The sequence below is a fragment of the Alligator mississippiensis genome, chromosome 5, assembly GCF_030867095.1.
Source record: "Alligator mississippiensis isolate rAllMis1 chromosome 5, rAllMis1, whole genome shotgun sequence".
Lineage (NCBI taxonomy): Eukaryota > Metazoa > Chordata > Crocodylia > Alligatoridae > Alligator > Alligator mississippiensis.
In genome coordinates, this window is record NC_081828.1 from 165,808,789 (window position 1) to 165,827,732 (window position 18,944).

The 18,944-nt window shown below is 43.3% G+C and overlaps 1 protein-coding gene across 1 annotated transcript in view; it reads left to right on the plus strand.

Annotated features, from left to right (window-relative positions):
- Nucleotides 1–18,944, plus strand: part of DGKB (diacylglycerol kinase beta) — a 620,162-nt gene that overhangs the window by 480,427 nt on the left and 120,791 nt on the right. The window contains exon 21 of the mRNA XM_059728962.1: nucleotides 18,664–18,754. Within this exon, the coding sequence (XP_059584945.1) occupies nucleotides 18,664–18,754 (91 nt within the window). The remainder of the gene's footprint in view (nucleotides 1–18,663; nucleotides 18,755–18,944) is intronic.

Sequence of the window (18,944 nt, forward strand, 5' to 3'; positions counted from 1 at the left end):
ACGAGTTCTCAAATACCCTTGCCTGTCTGACATTAGGCCCGCTATGATGTCAGACAGTTCCTTTAGCACCCCAGGGTGCATTCCATCCAGGCCAACTGATTTATGAATGTCTAGCCTCTCAAGGTGTTCCATCATGAGATCTTCACTAATGATGGGCATGTGTTCGCTTGTGCCCTGGTAATACTATATCTTGTTAGGCAGGGTGATCTCCTTGGGCTGGTGGAAGACAGATGCAATGTAATCATTGAGGAGATTAGCTTTTTCCTGGGTGTCAGTTGACAGCTGCCCCATATGGTTGAGCAAGGGTCCAGTGTTGCCCTTGTTTTTCTTTTAACTACCTATGGATTTGAAGGACTTTTTACTGTCCTTGATTCCCATAGCCAGTTTAAGTTTGGTTATAGCCTTGGCTTTCCTAGTTTGCTCCTTGCAGGTGCAGGCCAGTGCTGAATACTCCACGTTGGTGATGTTACCTGACTTCCATTCCTTATAGGCTTCTCTTTTCAGATACAAGAGTTCCATGAGTCCCCTATTTAGCCATGGGGGTTGCCCAGCCCTTTTGCTTCCTTTTCAATGGGCTGGGATGGACTTCCCTTGTACTTCGAGGATCGCATCCTTAAGGATCTACCACTCACTGTGGACTCCCTTCTCCATCAGATCCTGGTATCTCAGTGCCTCGGCAACCAGCACCTGAGTTTGTGAAAGTCAACTTTCCTAAAATCAAGGATTTCTGCATTGCTGAGTAATTTGCCCGCTTTGCGATGGATAGAGGAAGTGATCAACTCATGATCACTGACTCCCAGCTTCCTTTCAATTCTCAGGCCACTCATTAGATTATCCATCCCCTTTGGCCAGATCTAAGAGCACCTTGCCTCTTGGCCTGTAGACTTCTTGAGACAAGTGGAGTTCGTCAATGCAAGTGAGAAAGCTATGCGACTGACCATGCACCTCCCATGAGATGTGAGGCTAGTTGAAGTCACCCATGACAACTGTGCTTCAAGAGTGTACAGCCTCTGCCAGTTCTCTAGATCTTCCTCTTGGTTAGGAGGTTGGTAGTAGACTCCTACCATTATATTGCCTTCACTGTATTCCCCCCATAGAATCATAGAAGTAGGGTGAGAAGGGACCTTGTAGATCTTCAAGTCCGACCCCCTGCCTGGGCAGGAGGAAAACTGGGCTCAAATGACCCCAGCCAGGTAGGCATCGAGCCTCTTCTTAAAGATCCCCAGGGTAGGAGCCAGCACCACTTCCCTTGGAAGTTGGTTCCAGATCCCAGCCTCCCTAACTGTGAAGTAGTTCTTATGGATGTCTAGTCTAAACCTACTCTCCAACAACTTGTGGCTGTTATTCCTTGTTATCCCAGGGAGCGCTAGGGGAAACAAGGTCTCCTCCAAACCCTTCTGGTCCCCCTAGTGAGTTTATAGACAGTCACCAGGTCCCCCCTCAGCCTTCTTTTGTGAAGACTGAACAGGTTCAGATCCCTTAGCCTCTCATTGTAGGGTCTGCCCTGCAGTCCCCTGATCATGCAGGTGGCCCTCCTCTGGACCCTCTCAATGTTGTCCACATCCCTCTTGAAGTGGGGTGCCCAGAACTGGACACAGTACTCCAGCTGTGGCCTGACCAGTGTTGCGTAGAGGGGGAGGATCACCTCCTTGGCCCTACTTGAGATGCACCTGTGGATGCATGACAGGGTCTGGTTGGCCCTGCTGACCATGACCTCGCATTGTCAGCCCATGTTCATCTTGGAGTCAATAATGACTCCAAGATCCCTTTCTGCCTCCGTGCTCTCAAGAAGGGAGTTTCCCATCTTATAAGTGTGCTGCTGGTTACTACTGCCCAAGTGCAGCACCCTTATGAGTCAGTATTGAAACGCATCCTGTTTTTGTTAGCCCAACCCTGCAACCTATCCAGGTCTTTCTGCAGTCTTTCCCTCCCTACTAGCATGCCCACCTCACCCCAAATTTTGGTATCATCAGCAAATTTAAACAGGTTGCTTTTCACCCCGTCGTCCAAATTGCTGATAAAGAAATTGAACAGTGCGGGCCCAAGGACCGAGCCCTGGGGGACTCTGCTGCCTACTTCCCCCCAGGTCGAATATGACCCGTCCACCACCACCCTCTGAGTACGACCCTTCAGCCAATTAGCAATCCATCTGATTGTGTAGGCTTCAATGCCACAGTCGCCCAGTTTTTTTCGTGAGGATGGGGTGGTCGGCAGTGTCCAAGGCCTTGCTGAAGTCCAGAAAGACTACATCCACGGCAACACCTGCATCCAGTGCTTTTGTGACCTGATGGTAAAAGGCAATCAGGTTGAGCTGACATGACCTGCCCCTAATGAAACCGTGCTGGTTGCCCTTGAGCATCATCCCTGATGCCGGCTCATCACAGATGTGCTCCTTGTTGATCTTCTCAAAGAGTTTCCCCAGGATTGAGGTAAGACTGACGGGCCTATAGTTGCCCGGGTCTTCCCTCCTCCCGTTTTTAAAGATGGGGACCACATTGGCTATCTTCCAGTCATCTGGCACCTGGCCTGAGCACCACGAACGCTCATAAAGCTGTGCCAAGGGCCCTGCAATAACCCCTGCTAGCTCCCTCAACGCCCAGGGTGGAGAGCATCTTGACTTGCTGATTTGAACACGTTCAGCCCCTCCAGAAGCACTCTAACCTGGTCCTCCTTGACCTTAGGTCTGGAGGCATTCCCCTCAAGTCCGTCTTGAATCATGGTGGGGGAGTCCCCCCCATAATCTAACCCAGAGAGTCTCAAATCAACCTTCTTGGGTGCCAAACTCCACTTGTAGGGAAGTGTATTGCTCCTTCACATAGAGAGCTACACCCGCACCCTTTCTAGCAACATGATCTCTCCTGTGCAAGGTATCGCCAACTATACCTGTGGTCCAGTCATAGGTGGAATCCCACCAGGTCTCCGTTATTCCTATGAGATTGTACTGATTTTTGTGTAGCAGAAGGGCTAGTTTCTCCCTTGACAAGAAGGGTTTCTACAAGTATGTTGGTAGTAAGGGAAGGTTATGGGGAAGTGTGGGTCCCTTACTGAATGAGGAAGGTAACCTTGTGACAGAGGATGCAGAAAAAGCTGAAGTGTTCAATGCTTTTTTTACTTCAGTCTCCACAGGCAAGGTCAGCTCCCAGAGTACTGCACCAGGCAACACAGTTTGGGGAGGAGATGAGCAGCCCTCAGTATTGAAAGAACAGGTTAGGGACTACTTAGAAAAGCTGGACATGTACAAGTCCATGGGGCAAGATAGGATGCACCCAAGGGTGCTGAGGGAGTTGGCTGATGTGATTGCAGAGCCATCAGCCATCATCTTTGAAAACTCATGGTGATCAGGAGAGGTTCCAGATGATTGGAAAAGGACAAACATAGTGCCATATTTAAGAAAAGGAAAAAGGGGGATCCAGGGAACTACAGACCAGTCAGCCCCACCTCAGTCCCTGGAAACATCATGGAGCAGATCCTCAAGGAATCCATTTGTAAGCACTTGGAGAAGAAAAATGTGATTAGGAACAAGTCCTCATGGATTCATCAGGGGCAAGTCATGCCTGACCAATCTGATTGTGTTCCATGATGAGGTGACTAGCTCTGTGGATGTGGGGAGACCAGTGGATGTGGTATATTTTGATTTTAGAAAGGCTTTTGATATGGTTTCCCACAGCATTCTCACAGACAAGCTAAGGAAGTATGGGCTGGATGAATGGGCTGTAAGATGGATAGAAAACTGTCTGGAGCATTGGGCTCAGAGAGTAGTAGTCAATGGCTCAATGTCTAGTTGGCAGACGTATCAAGTGGAGTGCTCCAGGGGTCAGTCTTGAGGCTGGTTTTATTCAAGGTCCTCATCAACAACCTGGAGGATGGCATAGAGTGCACCCTCAGCAAGTTTCAAGATGACACCAAGCTGTGGGTCGTAGTAGATACTTTGGAGGATAGGGCTAGGATTCAGAGTGATTTAGACAAATTGGAGGATTGGGCCAAAAGGAATCTCCTGAGATTCAACAAGGACAAGTGCAAAGTCCTGCACTTAGGACAGAATAATCCCATGCACTAGTACAGGCTGGGAGCTGACTGTCTGGGTAGCAGCTCTGCAGAAAAGGACCTGGGGGTTCCAGTGGACAATAAGCTGAATGTGAGTCAGGAGTGTGCCCTTGTTACTAAGCTGCATTGGTAGGTGTGTTGCCAGTAATTTAAGACAAGTGATTATTCCTTTCTATTCCGCACTGTTGAGGCCACATCTGGAGTACTGCTTCCAGTTTTGGGTACCCCAGTACAGAAATGTGCACAAATTGGAGAGAATCCAGAGGAGGGCAATGAAAATGGTGAGGGGTCTGTGGGACGTGACTTATGAGAAGAGACTGAGAGAACTGGGCTTATTTAGTCTAGAGAAGAGGAGACTGAAAGGGGATTTAATGGTGGCCTTCAACTACCTGAAGCGGGGTTCAAAAGAGGATGGAGCTAGACTGTTCTCAGTGGTGGCAGATGACAGAACAAGGAACAACAGTCTCAAGCTGCAGCAAGGGAGGCTTAGGTTAGATATTAGGAAGAATTTTCTCACTAGGTGAAAGTAAAGCACTGGAACAGGTTACCCAGAGAGGTGGTGGAAATTCCATCCTTGGAGGTTTTCAAAACCCAGCTAGACAAAGCCTTGGCTGTCATGATCTAGTTGGGGATGGTCCTGCTTTGAGCTGAGAGTCAGACTAGATGAGCTCCTGAGGTCTCTTCCAATCTTAACTTCCTATGATTCTGCTTCTGTGATTCTATTCCTGGACCACTGTGGCTACAACAACACTCCAACCCTACTTCAATGCCTTAACTAGGCCACCAGGATCCCAGGAGTGGGTGCCTAAAAGTGAATGGAGCTTTAAGGTCTATTCCATCTCAGTCAGGAGAGTGGTAGGTTCTCTCTAAACCTACTCTAGAACCCTGCAAAATCCCAACCTTTTCAGTCTGCTCTACAGCGGCTTCTTCAGGGACCTAATGAAGAGGGAGAGAGAACATATCAGAGGGACATCATTGCCCTTATTCAACATGGGCAGGGTGAAGCAATTTCTTTGTGCAGACCTGGGGAAATATGTGTTAGGTCTTTTAAATCTGCAATAGCTGCTTTCTCCCTTTGCCAATTTTTTTACTAACTCACTATTTTCTTTTCAATAGTGGTAACAGTCTTTTTAAAAGTTTTTTTTAGATTTTTTTTAAGCTTTCTCAGAATTGAACATCTTTGAGTTACTTTCGTTCATCAATGGGAGTTAAACACTCTTGGGTAGAAGAAAGGCTTAATGAATTCCATATGGATCTCCTTTACAGAGAAGCAGTTCATAAAACTGCTTTGTGCATTTTTTATTCTGAAATATAGTGAGAATCATGCAGCTGGACTAGCTAGCCAGAAGTTTCTTCTTATAAACCTGTTCCTGAACCTTTGGAGAACTATAACAATGGTCTCATTAATTTAAGTGGTACTCAGTGTCATATCAGCTTTTACATACCAGGATATTAGGAGGAAGAAAAAAGGAAAATAGTTTTATTCATCTGACATAATTTAAAGATGAAATGTGAAGTTCTTTGACCCTGATCTAAACTATTTGGTCTATTATAACATACATGTAGAGGTTTTCAAACAGTGCTTTATTGATTCCCTTGTACAGTCAGGTCTGGTAAATGTGAAATAGTTTACAGATTTTCTTTCTGTTCATGTAAAAAACCTCTTCAGATTAATGACTCATTGGTACATCAGCATCTGCTCCCAAGACTGGAGAATTGGGAGAGAAACTAAGAGGAAATATTGGGATAAAAATAAAATGTGAAATGTAGGAATTCTCAAGGCGCAGACTGGGCACAAAGGAGTTTAAATGACATAGTATAGTTTAGTGTATACAGTGTAATTTATAACAAACAAGCTGATGATTCACAGCACTTTTTGAGAAACTAAACACATTTTTATTTTTCAGCCATATTGATAAGTGCTTTAAGACCTGTTGCCTTTAAATTCAAATACTAGGATTCTTCATTTCAATCACAAACTTATTTGTATCATAGAACAGAAAGCTTGTTTGGTTATGTGGGGAATAGCTTGTAAACTATTATCATTCAAGTTTCATACTGTTTTGTAATTGCTGGGTTTAATACCAGGTGCTCTAGGTTAACCTACTGCTAATTTGTGCCAATTGAGAGTATCACATCTATGTAACCTTGGGAGAAATATATAATCTTTTTTCCCATTAAGCAACAAAATATGTCCTGTTGCATGTCAGGATAGCACAAGTGCATTCTGAGGTATGACTCAGAAATCATCTAGTTCATCCAGTAAGTAGAGAAGTTCACAGTGCCTTGAATGACTGAACGTTGCTTATCTGTTAAAATAAGTTACATCTTAAATAGCATTATAGTATAAAATTCTCCTCTATGTGTCATTTAATTCTTAACTATGTGGTGAGTAGAACATGTGAGAGGGTCAGACTCATAAGTGAGCCAAAAGACAAGAGTCAGGTTTTAGAGATGGCTAATAAGTGGAAAAATATGAGATGGAAAGAGATCCTAGATGGCAGTTTACTTTTTGAGTAACAGACAATAAGAGAAAAAAAGAAACGTACCTGGGATTAAGGTCATACAGGGGCTGGCAAAATGTAAGAGGGTAAAGTCAGGGATGGAAAGAATAACACACTTGGAAAAAGCTGGAAAAGTGGAAAATAGTGACTTAAGGATTCAAGTTGGGGATCACACAATCAGAAGGCAGGCATGCAGGGAGATGGTCAGCAGGCAGCACTTGTGGTACATAGTACAGAAGAGATTATAAAAGAATATCATATTCAACTGCAGGATACAAAACAAAATTAATTGCAAAGCAAGACAGGGAGTGAATTGCTGGTAAAGCATTGCAAAAGCATTTATGAAACTCATTAGTTATGGGGTAATTCAGTTGCATAATGCTATTGAATAGCATAACCATTTTATATGTTAAATTTACATTTGATGATCACTGTACTGTAGTTGTGACAGTGTGGATGTCTTTAATTTGTTCATTTCTGTAAAGCTAGTGTTATAGCTGTCTTTTCAAAGCCCTTAGATTTTATCCTAGTATCTATACAGTTTATACTTATGCTGTGTACCATGGCAGATTAACATACTTTATTTGCCATAAGTATAGTAGGTAATGGGAAAGAAAAAAATTGACAAAGATGTACCTATTAAAATCTTGCCAGCCTCACATAAATCTCTTATGGATGTGCATCTCCAACTGACTATTTCCTTACTTTTGCGTATGATTCATTATAAAGCCTAAAAGGAGTTATATGATTGTTAAGACAGAAGTGGAAAGAAAAGAAGAACATTAGAAAAAGTCATACAATCTTATTAATATATATTATATGCTACAATGAAATCATTTCTACCTAAGTATAAAATTACCTAGATAATAGATCTACGAACAATGAGAAACGATGGAAAATATGTTGTCTATTGTACACTGCTGTAAGAAAGTCAGATTTATTTTTTTTAAACCCTTACTTTTAATTTTGTGAAAAGCGCAAATATTGCTTCATTTTTAACATTTAAAATTATTAGATAAAAACATTGTATTTTAACCAGTTTTATATCAGAAATATATAGTCATTGTAATACAATTATAGGGTTGTAAGGGCTCATCTACTTCAACCTAACAAATTTGCATCCTAGGCAAATGCTTATTCAGATGCTTCTCTAAAACCTCTAATGAAGGAGGTGTTATTTTACTTATTAATTCCTATATGAATTTTATTTCACTAGACATGGTCTGCTGGGTATTATGAGCCCAAGTTATTTGGGGTTTAGCAAGTTAGAAGCAACATCTTACATTGTGTTTATGCTTTTACTGTCTTGAGTAAAATCAAATATTTGAAGCCCTAAATGAACACATTCATTACACTCAGAGCTTTGGAGAGTTTTGTAGCCTGTCAGGTCTCAGTTGTTCCTGAGTGCAGAATTTTTTCTTTGCTTCTGTTTGGCTTGACCGCTGCCACTGCCTGGCTAGGTCTGGGGCCAGAGCCAGGGCTGGAGCCACTACAATTGCTGCCTAGCCATGATTGGGGCTGAAGCCACTGTTTGCTCCCTGTCTGAGATGTAAGCAGAACTGCTGAATAGTTTAAGTGGTGATGAGGGGCATGCAGGCATGACAACAAGTGGCTGGGAGTAACAGGTAGGGAGGCAAGAGAGTGGTGGCAAGAGGCACAGGTCAGGCTGCCTGCTCCCCTGCTACTGATTCCCCCCACCACCATGGTGTGGTGGAGAACAAATTTAGTACAACCCTCCAATAATTAGATTCTGTACATGGAAAATTATAATAAATGTATGTTTATGTTTATATTTAACAAGCTAATTGTTGTGGGGTCATCTGAAATTTGAGGTGATCATGGATTTGAGTAAATACAGGAAATAACCAGTATGACCTGTTGCCAGCTTGCCCGTCACCTCCTCCTTCCTACAATGAGAGTTCTTCAGGCTGACTGTCTCAAGGCATACGTTCTGGCAATGTGTCCTCATGCTCAATGCTACAACATTCTGCACTTGAGTAATTATGTTTCTTTTTCCTTGGAAATCCTTACTTGTGTATGATAAACAAAGTAGTGGTAAAAATGTTAGTAAGATTGCAAATTCAAGCACTCAGAGCTAGGCTTCACAGACATTGTAATGTTTCCTTAATTGTCCCCATGATCATATTCATTATGATATGAACTTTAAACTGATTATCAGGTATCTGGGTTTTCCTTTTTCTGCAGAAAAACACAATTTTCTCCTTTAAAGGAGAAAAACATGGATTTTCCTATTTGAAGCAGGAAGCAGCTTTCTGCAGCCTGGCAGTTCCATCCTGCAACAAGCTGCTTGCAAAAAGGATGCAAAACCCTGTCTGGAGGGCGGGAGGATGAGGCTGAAGCTGAAGCTGGGAGCAGGACCTGAGAATCCCTTGGCCAAGGGACAGGACGGCAGAACACATGGGCATTGATAGGGCTGGGGGGGCTGTGGCTTAGAAGTGAGGGGTAACAGTATGGGCAGGGACAGGGCACTGGCATGTCAGAGCTGCTCAGTACCGCAAAGCAGAGGGGAGGACAGCCACACTTGGACCCAGATCCTGATGCAGGGGAGGAGCTGCTGCCAGAAGGGAGTGAGTGGGGAGTAAGCAGGGGCTGTGAATTAGGAGTGAGGGGCACTAGCAGGGATGGGGGAGCTGTGTCTTGGGAGTGAGGGGCACCAGCATATCAGGACTGCTCAACACCACAACGCAGCAGGAGGGACAGCCGCAGCTGGACCCGTGTCCTGGTGAGCAAAGAGGGTAGAGGGAGCTCTGATTTTCCATGATAAAAAACCAAAATCAAACACTAAAATATATCGGTATTTTAGGTATTTAAAATGTATTTTATCATAATGATTGAGGCACTGGTAGGCTTCCAAATTGCTTTAAAATTTAAATATATCAATAAAATATTGTGTTCAACAGATACCTAGATTCATAGATTGTAAGGCTGGAAGGGACCTTGGAAGATCATCAGGTCCAGCCCCCCACATCAAGCAGGAAAGACAATTGTGGTAAGGTGACCCCAGCAAGGTCTCCCTAGAAGATCTCCAGGGTAGATGATTGCACCACCTCTGCAGGGAATTTATTCCACAGTCTGGACACCCTGTGAGGAAGTTTTTCCTAATGTTGAGCCTGAATCAGTCTTCCAGGAGTTTGTGGCCATTACTCCTGGTTTTCCCCTTGGGTGCCCTGGTGAACAGTTGCTCACCAAGCCCTTGATGTACTCCCCGAATGTAGCAGTAAGCTGCTACCAGGCCCCCCCTCAGACTTCTTTTCCTCAGGCTGAAGAGTCCCAGATCCCTCAGCCTTTCCTTATATGGCTTGCCTTTTAAGACAAGGTGGCTCTTCTTTGGACTCTCTCAAGCTTATCCACATCCTTGTTATAGTAGGATGCCCAGAACTGGATGCAGTACTCCAGCTGCAGTCTCACCAGTGCTGAGTAGAGCAAGAAGAATCACCTCCTTTGTTTAGCTGGAGATGCATTGATTGATGCATGCCAGAGTATTATTTGCCTTACTGGCTACAGCATCGCACTGCCGGCTCATTTTCATACTGTAGCCTGTTATTACCCCCAGGTCCTTTACATTCGTGGTGCTAGTCAGTTTGGTGCCACCAAGCCTGTAGGTATATTGGGGGTTGCTCATCCCGAGATGGAGCACTTTACATTTTTCAATATTGAACTTCATCAGATTCTGATCTGCCCAACTTGCTAACCTGTCTAGGTCCTCCTGTAACTGTAGCCTATCTTCAAGCATGACCATGCTTCCCCACTATATATAGTGGTGTTTCATTTTAATTGAAGAAAAACATGGATTTGGGGGGTTTAAATCAGAGAATTTTGGACTTTTTAACAGAGAAAACCAGGATCCGTGCTGATTATTCCATACTAATTGTTGGACCCCCAAATAATACCCACGTTTGTCCTCAGTCTTGATCCCTTTTTATTTATCTTTGACACTTTGGCTCTGTTCAAATTCTGTTTTCTGTCCCTACCTCTTGTTTCAGTTACATTCTTTGCCTAGCCAGTCTCAGTCTTCACACCCTGTCCCATTGTTCAGCAAGTCCTAATATTGTCCCTCTTCTTTCCAGTTCCAGTCTGATTGCCCAAGCATTCTTTTCCCCATATAACCACTTTCCATCTTCACTGGATCCAATATCAGATCTCCATTGTTGGGCTACTTGTACAACATGAGTATTACCCCTGCTTCAACTTCTTGTTCCAGTCTCTTTGCCGAGTCTCAGCTATCCATCTACTCTCTCCTGTTTTCCTCCCTTCCTTCTCCTGTCTCACTGGTTGTGAGTCGCAGTCTCTTTGCCCAGCCACTCCAAATCTTCCCCATCTCCTCTAGTGTTGATTGTCATCAATTTACTAGCTACTAGTTCATTCCCATTTCCTTCCCTAGCTCTTAGTCCCAGTGTCTGTCTATCCTGATTCCCAGTCTCCTTGTCCAAACACTTCTAGTCTTCACACAAGCTCCCAGTCTAGCCAGTATGGGCACATATATGACTGTCTGACGCCTGCAACAGACACAATTAATCAAGTCTTCTAGAGCGTGCTAATTAGCATGCTCCAGCAGCCTCCCGGTCATATGTATTCAGTATCCACATGCTCCGAAGTGGCAGCAGGGGCACTTTAGCTAAAGCTCATCAAATGAACTTTAGCACCCCCACTGCCATTCGGAAGCATAGGATGCTGAATACATGAGACACTGTGGGTGCTTTATTTAGAGCAGCTCCTGAGAGCTGTTCTAATTGAAGTGCCCACCCCACCCCAGCCCATGTGTAAAGATCTGCCCCACCAGTCTACCATTGTACCCTAACTTTCCATCCCTCTCATCCTCCCACTCACCACATTTCCAGATTTTGTTGCCTGTGCCTTCAAACTGGCAGTTTTTCCTTTCATACTGCTTGGGAATGTATACAAGATTGGAGTCCTTGATCCAGCAAAGCTTTGGAGCAGGAGCCCCAAGCTACAGTTTCAGGGAAAGTTCTGCTCCATCCTAGATGGGAGCATGCTTGTCCTGGATGGAAACTCCAAGGAACTTTGGTAAAATCTAAGAGATATGTAGTGAGCAAATGCAATTTTTTTTAGAGATTATAATTTAGCCAAGTTTAGGTGGAATATTTATGCAGATGGCAAACATTGGATCACTAACACAAGGTTATTCCAATGCTGAATTAAATGTCCCTGCTTCAAAGCATGGAGATGGGAGAGCTTTTCAAAGGAAATGTTAATAGAAATGTTTAATGTGAGCAAATTTGCATACTAATCTCCCCCCTCACCTCCCAACTCTGCTCTCAATAATTTTGGCTAAAATCCCACCCCCACCGAAAAAGGTACAAAATAAAATTTTCCAAAAAAAAAAAAGGTAAAGCTGGCAAAGTTCTAAGCAGATTAAAGTAATCTTAATAAAAAATGATGTTGGTATCCTGAATAATACTTCCTTGAAGTTTGGGGGTGGAGGGTTCATTTTTTCAAATTTAAAGGTAAACTTTCTTATTGACTGACCCCTCTTTTAATAATATGCCGTAACTAATTCTGGTGTTATCATGCATATTTCATTTGGCTGCCTGTGCATATTGTGATGCAGTGCATGTGCTCTTCTAGTGTATAATAAAACATTTATTATTTCCATATTTAGATACAGAACAATTTTTTCCAATAATGTGACTTGTAATTACTTAATCAGAAAGGTTATATAAAATAATTTTAGCAGTAGGGGGGTTTCTAATGAACTGATAATAAAGCAAAGCTTTATCACAGTCTATTTTGATCATGATAACCAAATATTGGTCTGACCTTATCCAGGAAACATTCAGATTAACCAAACTCACTTGATTCTTGGATGAAAATACTGCTCTACCATTTTTTTTTTAATTAAGTGAATGTAGTACTTGTGAAAGGTTTTGGATTGACAGCATTAGAGGCAAAAGTGTGCTATTCATCTACAGTACAAGAATATTGTAGGTAATGGCAGTACAGACTTTCTTCTACTACACTGCCAATTTGTCTCAAACCTATTCTAGAGGATTGTCCTACTTATCACTGAATTCTCTAGTACTAGACTACATGAAACGAGAGAGAAAATATTAGACTTTTGAAGTATGGTTTTGTTTAGTGCATCCTTAACCTCTGTACAGATTGTGTATGTATTATATTTTTATCTAATATATACATTTGTTCTAAGTATTGTTTTCATTATTGATCTTGTACTTTTATTGCATTAGCAGTCAAGATATGTTTTTAAAGAGAGATTAGATTTCTGCTTCAAAATATACACCAAACATTTCTTATAAAATAAGCAGTAATCTTTACTGTTCTAATAAGAAGTGAAACAAATATAGATACAAATAGCTAAAATGTATTGGACTAGAGCTTCCTTTAAACAAGAACTTCAACTCTCAGTCATCAGCCAGCCTATTAAGAAAAATCAGTCAGGATAGTCGCCTACACTTTGTGTTTATTCTGACCACCTTACAATCAGATATCTGCCATTTTTTACTATTCTACAGTATTCAGACTTTAATGACAATACATAGTAAAACAAATGTATTTCTGTTGAGTGCTCACAATACGATACATTGCTCTTCCAAAAGGAGTCTTGCTTATATTTCCAGCTGCCATTGATAAAATAGACAAGCATCACCTACTTAAAAGTACAGCACATAAACTAAAGATAGATATGGAGATTTTTATCTATTAAAACAAAGGAAAATTGTATTAAAATAAAGAGAAGATGGGTTTTGCATATGATGTTTAGTGTTATTTTCTCTCATATCTCCAGTTTATTTGGGTTTTTTTAACTTGTAACTTTGTTTTGTCTGCATAAGAAAAGAATATATGAAGTGTACAACTTCAAAAATATCTCCTTTGCTATAAAAGATAATTTGCATATGTCGCAGGGCACCTCGGTGCCCCTGCTCCTATAGAGGAGAAACTGCCAAGGAGCGAGTGAGCGCGCCCTGGCCTGACATAATGAGCCCAGCTGAGGCTCGCTCAGGTAATGAGCGCAGCTGCAGGTTGCCGGAGCAACCAAGCAGAGCCAGCTGCCTGTAGGGGGCAGGGCCTGGCCCTTATAAAGCTCAGGGCTGAGGCCAGGCTGGCAGTTCTCTGCCAGCAGCCTGGGAGGCAGGAGGTGGAAAGGAGCATGACTTGCAAGTACAGCTCATGATAGCCCTGAGAGGATGGGCACTAGAGTTTAGCCATGCGGCTTGTGGTTATGTTACAGCCTAGGGGCTTGTGGTTTTGCTTTGTGTTTGTGTTATTACACCCGGAGGCTTGGGTGAGGCTGTAGGGGTTGGAGGAGGCCTCAATTATAGGGACCCCAGAGAGTGTGGGGTGCCCTAGCGCCAAGAGGGCGCATTATTTGCATAGCGCCAGGGAAGGCATAGCTCGCACGCCAGGGCGTGAGCAACTGGCGGCGAGGAGCGCAGCCAGTGGGTTGTGGGCGCAACCCGTAGGTTGCGGACGGGGACCTAGACCCCGGATTGCGTGTGGGGGAACATAGACCCCGGCCCCAGGAAAGGGGTGGTATTATTGAGTAGCCCAGAGTGGGCACGGCGAGCCCCAAAGAGGGGGAGCGCCATTGTATGTTATTGAGTAGCCCAGAGTGGGCACGGCGAGCCCCAGAGAGGGGGAGCACCATACTGAGCAGCCCTAGAGAGCGGGGCCATATCAAGGAGCCCGAGACGGGCATAGCGAGCCCGGTCGCAGGCTAGTGCGGTAACACCCCTCAGACTGAGGCAGGGCGCTGCGGTTGCCCCGAGAAGACAGGGAGTAGCAGCGCGGTGAGCCAGGGTCAGAGAGGGTGCCCGTGCGGTTGGCCCATAGGACCGGAGGCCCGCTAGAGGGTCCCTGAGCAGAACCATACTGGCAGGGGAGGCCCAGAGTGGGCCAGGCGAGAGTCCCAGCAAGAGGCTGGGCACGAGAGAGGGAGCCCAGAGTGGGCCACAGTAAAGAGGAGGCCCGAGAAGCGGGCGTACAGACAGGACAACGTCCATTACATCTGCGAGGCTTGGGGCGTGGTATTAGGGGTTGGTAGGAGCCACGCATAGCCCACAAGGCTAGGGTGTCTGGGGAACACCCACCATATCGGGAGACCCCCAGGGGGTCCGGAAGAACCGCGGGGACAGAGGTCCTGAGTAGCCGTGCCCAGGGAAAACACAAGGCAGCCTCCCATCATTATATTTACCATCAAAGACGTGGCGGGCGAGAATTAGAGGGTGCCTTGGGCCGGACTGTACACGGAGCGAGGGACCTCAAGGAGATCACGGCCCTCCGCGAGGACCCCGCCGTGACAGCATATTTGAAGGAAACCTCTAATATAGTCCATTTCATAGTTTGCTGAGGGTTTTGATACATCTGTTTGAAACTGAAGCCAAAAAATAATATCTATATCTATCTAATGGTTGTATTTCTAGTTTTCTTCTTGATAACAGATGTTTCATCTTTCCTATTCTTCCAAGAAGAAAAAGGAGAACAAGCATATACAATACTTATATTTTAGGAAATAATATGATCCCACAGGGTACAAAACAGTGACAGGAAATAGATATTCAATCCAAACAGCAACTGATAAACACATTAATCCACAAGAACATAATTCTACAATGTTCTGATTCATAGATTCAAATTTTCTAGTAAATATCAAGTGTCCTGTCAATTTCTGGGTTTTGTTGTTATTTCTTCAAGACAGTTAGCATGATTTTAACATCACTCGGTTCTTGATGTCCTTAAAAAACTATGTGATTGCTATCATATAATTTCTCTCTCCCCTCCTTACCCCCCAGAATGAGTCAGGGTTTTCAGCATATGCAGCCGTTCACAAATGTCAAGTTAAAGCTAACTTTATAGACTAGAGGAAAAGATAGCAAATAAGGGAAAGGAATTGAGAGAATAGGAATAAGTAGCAAAAAAAGAGGCTGTAAAAAAAAAAAAAAAGTACCGAGGTTTGTTCATCTTTATTCCTAAAGGGTACGAAAATAAACTGCTTTTCTGTATTCTTAAATCTGACTGTTTTGTTTTTCCTACTTTTCAATTGCATACTGTCCCAATGTAGAGCATAGGAAAACGCCAGTTTTCAGTTTTCATTGTTTAGGTTGCATCAGTCTGAGGTGAGCACGAGGCGATAACATTTGCAAACCCCATCGTTTGGTTATGTAAATGTTCCTTGATCTATTCATGAATTTACTAACTGACATCAGCAAAGAAGATCTCTAAAGATTTGGTTTTCAGAAGTAACAGGTAGTTACAGCATCCACTCTTACGGCATTCACATACAATCAGTGGGTGCAAAAAGAAGGGCCCTTTTGAAAATATGGCATGATAGATATCCCTGAAAACAATGCCATGAAAAAACGGTTTTCCTTTTGGAAAATGTCTGTTCATTTAGAGTTCAGTGCTGAACTACAGCGAGTTTAGTACCCCTCTACATTGTCTTTATGTGGTTGTAGCTTTACAATACAGCTAGTTTTTTACCTGAAGCCACTTACTCTGTAGAGTGAACCCAACTCTATAGCTAGTTCATTTTATAATTAGATCAGTCTGCATTCCTTCCCACCCCTCCACATTTGTGCACTGATGCAGAAGCAGCTATATCAACTTCCAAGCACAGTATGTTGTGTTTGTACCCAAGAATGACTGATACAACTGGATGCACTACATTCATATCTGATTCTTAAATGTGAATAATGAATTCTAATTTGGTATCTTTTTAGGATAGTTTTTTGCCACTGAATATTAATTAAAGTATTGCTTTAGTTACACAAAACTGCATTTAATTATATGAACTGATGTACTGATTATATTTAACAGTATAAAATAAATCCAGTAAAGTAGAAGTGCAGGCTTCATTATACATTTGGGAGGAAACAGATGTAATATCTCCACTGCTTCATGATAAACTATAAATTTCAATATGATGTAAATCTATTTTTATTTTACAATAGAATCCATTAATGAACTTCAGGGTACAAATTCCATCATCTTTTTATGTGCTTCAGTGACTTAAAATGACTTGCTAGCACCGCTGTCCTGGTGCAAAGTATCTGAGGAGAATGCTATACTTGGAATTTTGATTTTCTCTGAATATCTTGGGGTACTTGCAGATGGGCACTGTACCCAAGCTGCAGCCATGCATCTTACTTTAAGCTATGTGATTCTACATCAGGAATGGCTTGTGCACATGTTCTCCGGTGCTGGGAGCCATGCCATGAACTCAATCTCAGTAACTCAGGGTGGGGGGAGGTCTAGCAGGTCTGCAGAGTGGGTGGGGGTTGGAAGAGTTGGGGGCAGCTACATGGGGGGCTGGGGGAGTAGTGGGTCTGTGGAGTGGATGTCTGTCTGGGGCTGGGAGGGTTGGGAGGCTAACACTCCTTGGCCAGGGAGGGATTAGAAGAACATAGCCTGGAGCTGTGGCAGCAGCTTGGCTTTCCCAGCCCCAAGGATGTGCTCCAAATGTATACAGACATTCAGTAGATTTGACTAACCCAGTGGTTCCCAATCTCTGGTATAGGTACCACCAGTGGTACACAGACAACCTACCAGTGGTACTCGTTAACAGATTTATTATAGTTACTTTATATGACAAAAAAATTCTGGTATAACTTAAGGTTGAACTGAAAAATTTGCTGGCGATAGTTAAGGTTGTATCATTTTAAATTAGTGGTGTGCAATCTGTCAGAGTTTGGGAACCACAGGACTAACCCATTTCAATCTAACTTAGTTCACATCCTCAGGTGAACTAATTTAGATCAGGCTGGTCATTTTTTGTCCATTTTAACTTCCTCAAACATCTACACAGATAGACATGTAGATTGACCTAAACCAAGTTAGGTCAGTCTAAATGTAACATCTGCACATACACTTATCTGTCATAGGCCCTATGCAGATATTACATTTCTACCAAGAGAATCACGACTCTCCCAATAGATACTACAGGCACACAAGCATTTTCAGTTTCTCCCTGGAGACATATTCGCCCTCCAAGAGAAGCTCTTTTAGGTGTCAACCTGCAATATCTCCCTTCTGAGAGAAACTTTATTGCAAGAATGAACACTTTTATGTTCCACCCCCCGTCCCCTGGACCAGGGACTGCCAGGTGTATGGCAGGGCTAGGAACTGAGTTTAGGGAGGCTGTCCCCAAACCCAGTTCTGACCCTGTCAGCTTTCCCTTGCTCACCCCGCCACCTACCTGCACAGTTAGGCAGTGATTTAAAAGACAGTAGAGGTTGGAAGTGGGCTCAAGGAAGCTTTCTTGTCTCAGATCCTTACATTAAGGACTTTAAATGTTGCATGTGCCAATCAAACTGGGGGCACAGACAGTGATTTAAAAGCCCATGGAGCTGGGAAAGTTCTCCCTGAAGCAGCAGGACAATGCTCCCCAAACTTCCCCAGACCAGGAACTGCCCGGTCTGGGGGAAAGACTGGGGCTTCTGTAGTCCCCTCCCAGACTAGTCTGTGGGTGGGTAGGGGAGCAGCGGAAAAAGACTCCTTCCACATTCCCCAGACCTGGGATCACCCTGAGCTCTGGAAGGAGCAGGGAAGAGGGGACAGTTACTGTCTGTATGCCTGTACTGCTCCCTGTTCCAGAAACATTAGTAGTCGTGGAAATTCTCAGAAACGTCTACTGCTAGAAATGAATGCCTGTTCTTGCCAACAATAAACAATAACCAATTAACTGGCTTGGAGCTGGCTTCTCTACTTATGTCTTCTTCATGAAGGGAGAGCCCTACTTCCAGACGCTTGAAATCTATGGAATAGGGATTTCAACCACACAGTAGGTGTAAGATGTGAAATAAGAATCAATAAGTTTTCAGAGGGATGTCACTGGTTAAGTGACAAAAACCTTGTGATAGTCACTGAGAAAGAAAAGTCAAAGGTACATTTGAACCTGTCAGTTCAACACATTTCTGTTATCCCTTTAGGGGATATCATAGAACTTGACACCAACATTTAAGCTTTGAAAATTATGAGCTCATCTATTTCAAATGGGATGTCATATGTTCCCAAGCCTTTGCCATTACTTATGATGGAAGACAGGATGATCACTTTTTTGTTCAGATATTGATATTGCATAAGCTTCTTTCTTTTCTTTCTTTTTTTTTCCCTGTTTCAGAATGAAGAACAAATTTTGGTATTTTGAGTTTGGCACTTCTGAAACTTTTTCAGCCACCTGCAAGAAGCTGCATGAATCTGTAGAAATAGAAGTAAGAAACTAATTATTGCATGTCATGCTATGAAATGTTGCTGGTTTGACTGAAATGTTAGGGAGCCAAGGGTGCAGAGTGCCTGAATCCAGCAAGACAGAGAAATGTACATACTTTTGACCCCAGATCCCAAAATATTATTTTTATCCTGTCTATTTGTGGTGTAGCCGTGAACATTGGAACAAAGTTC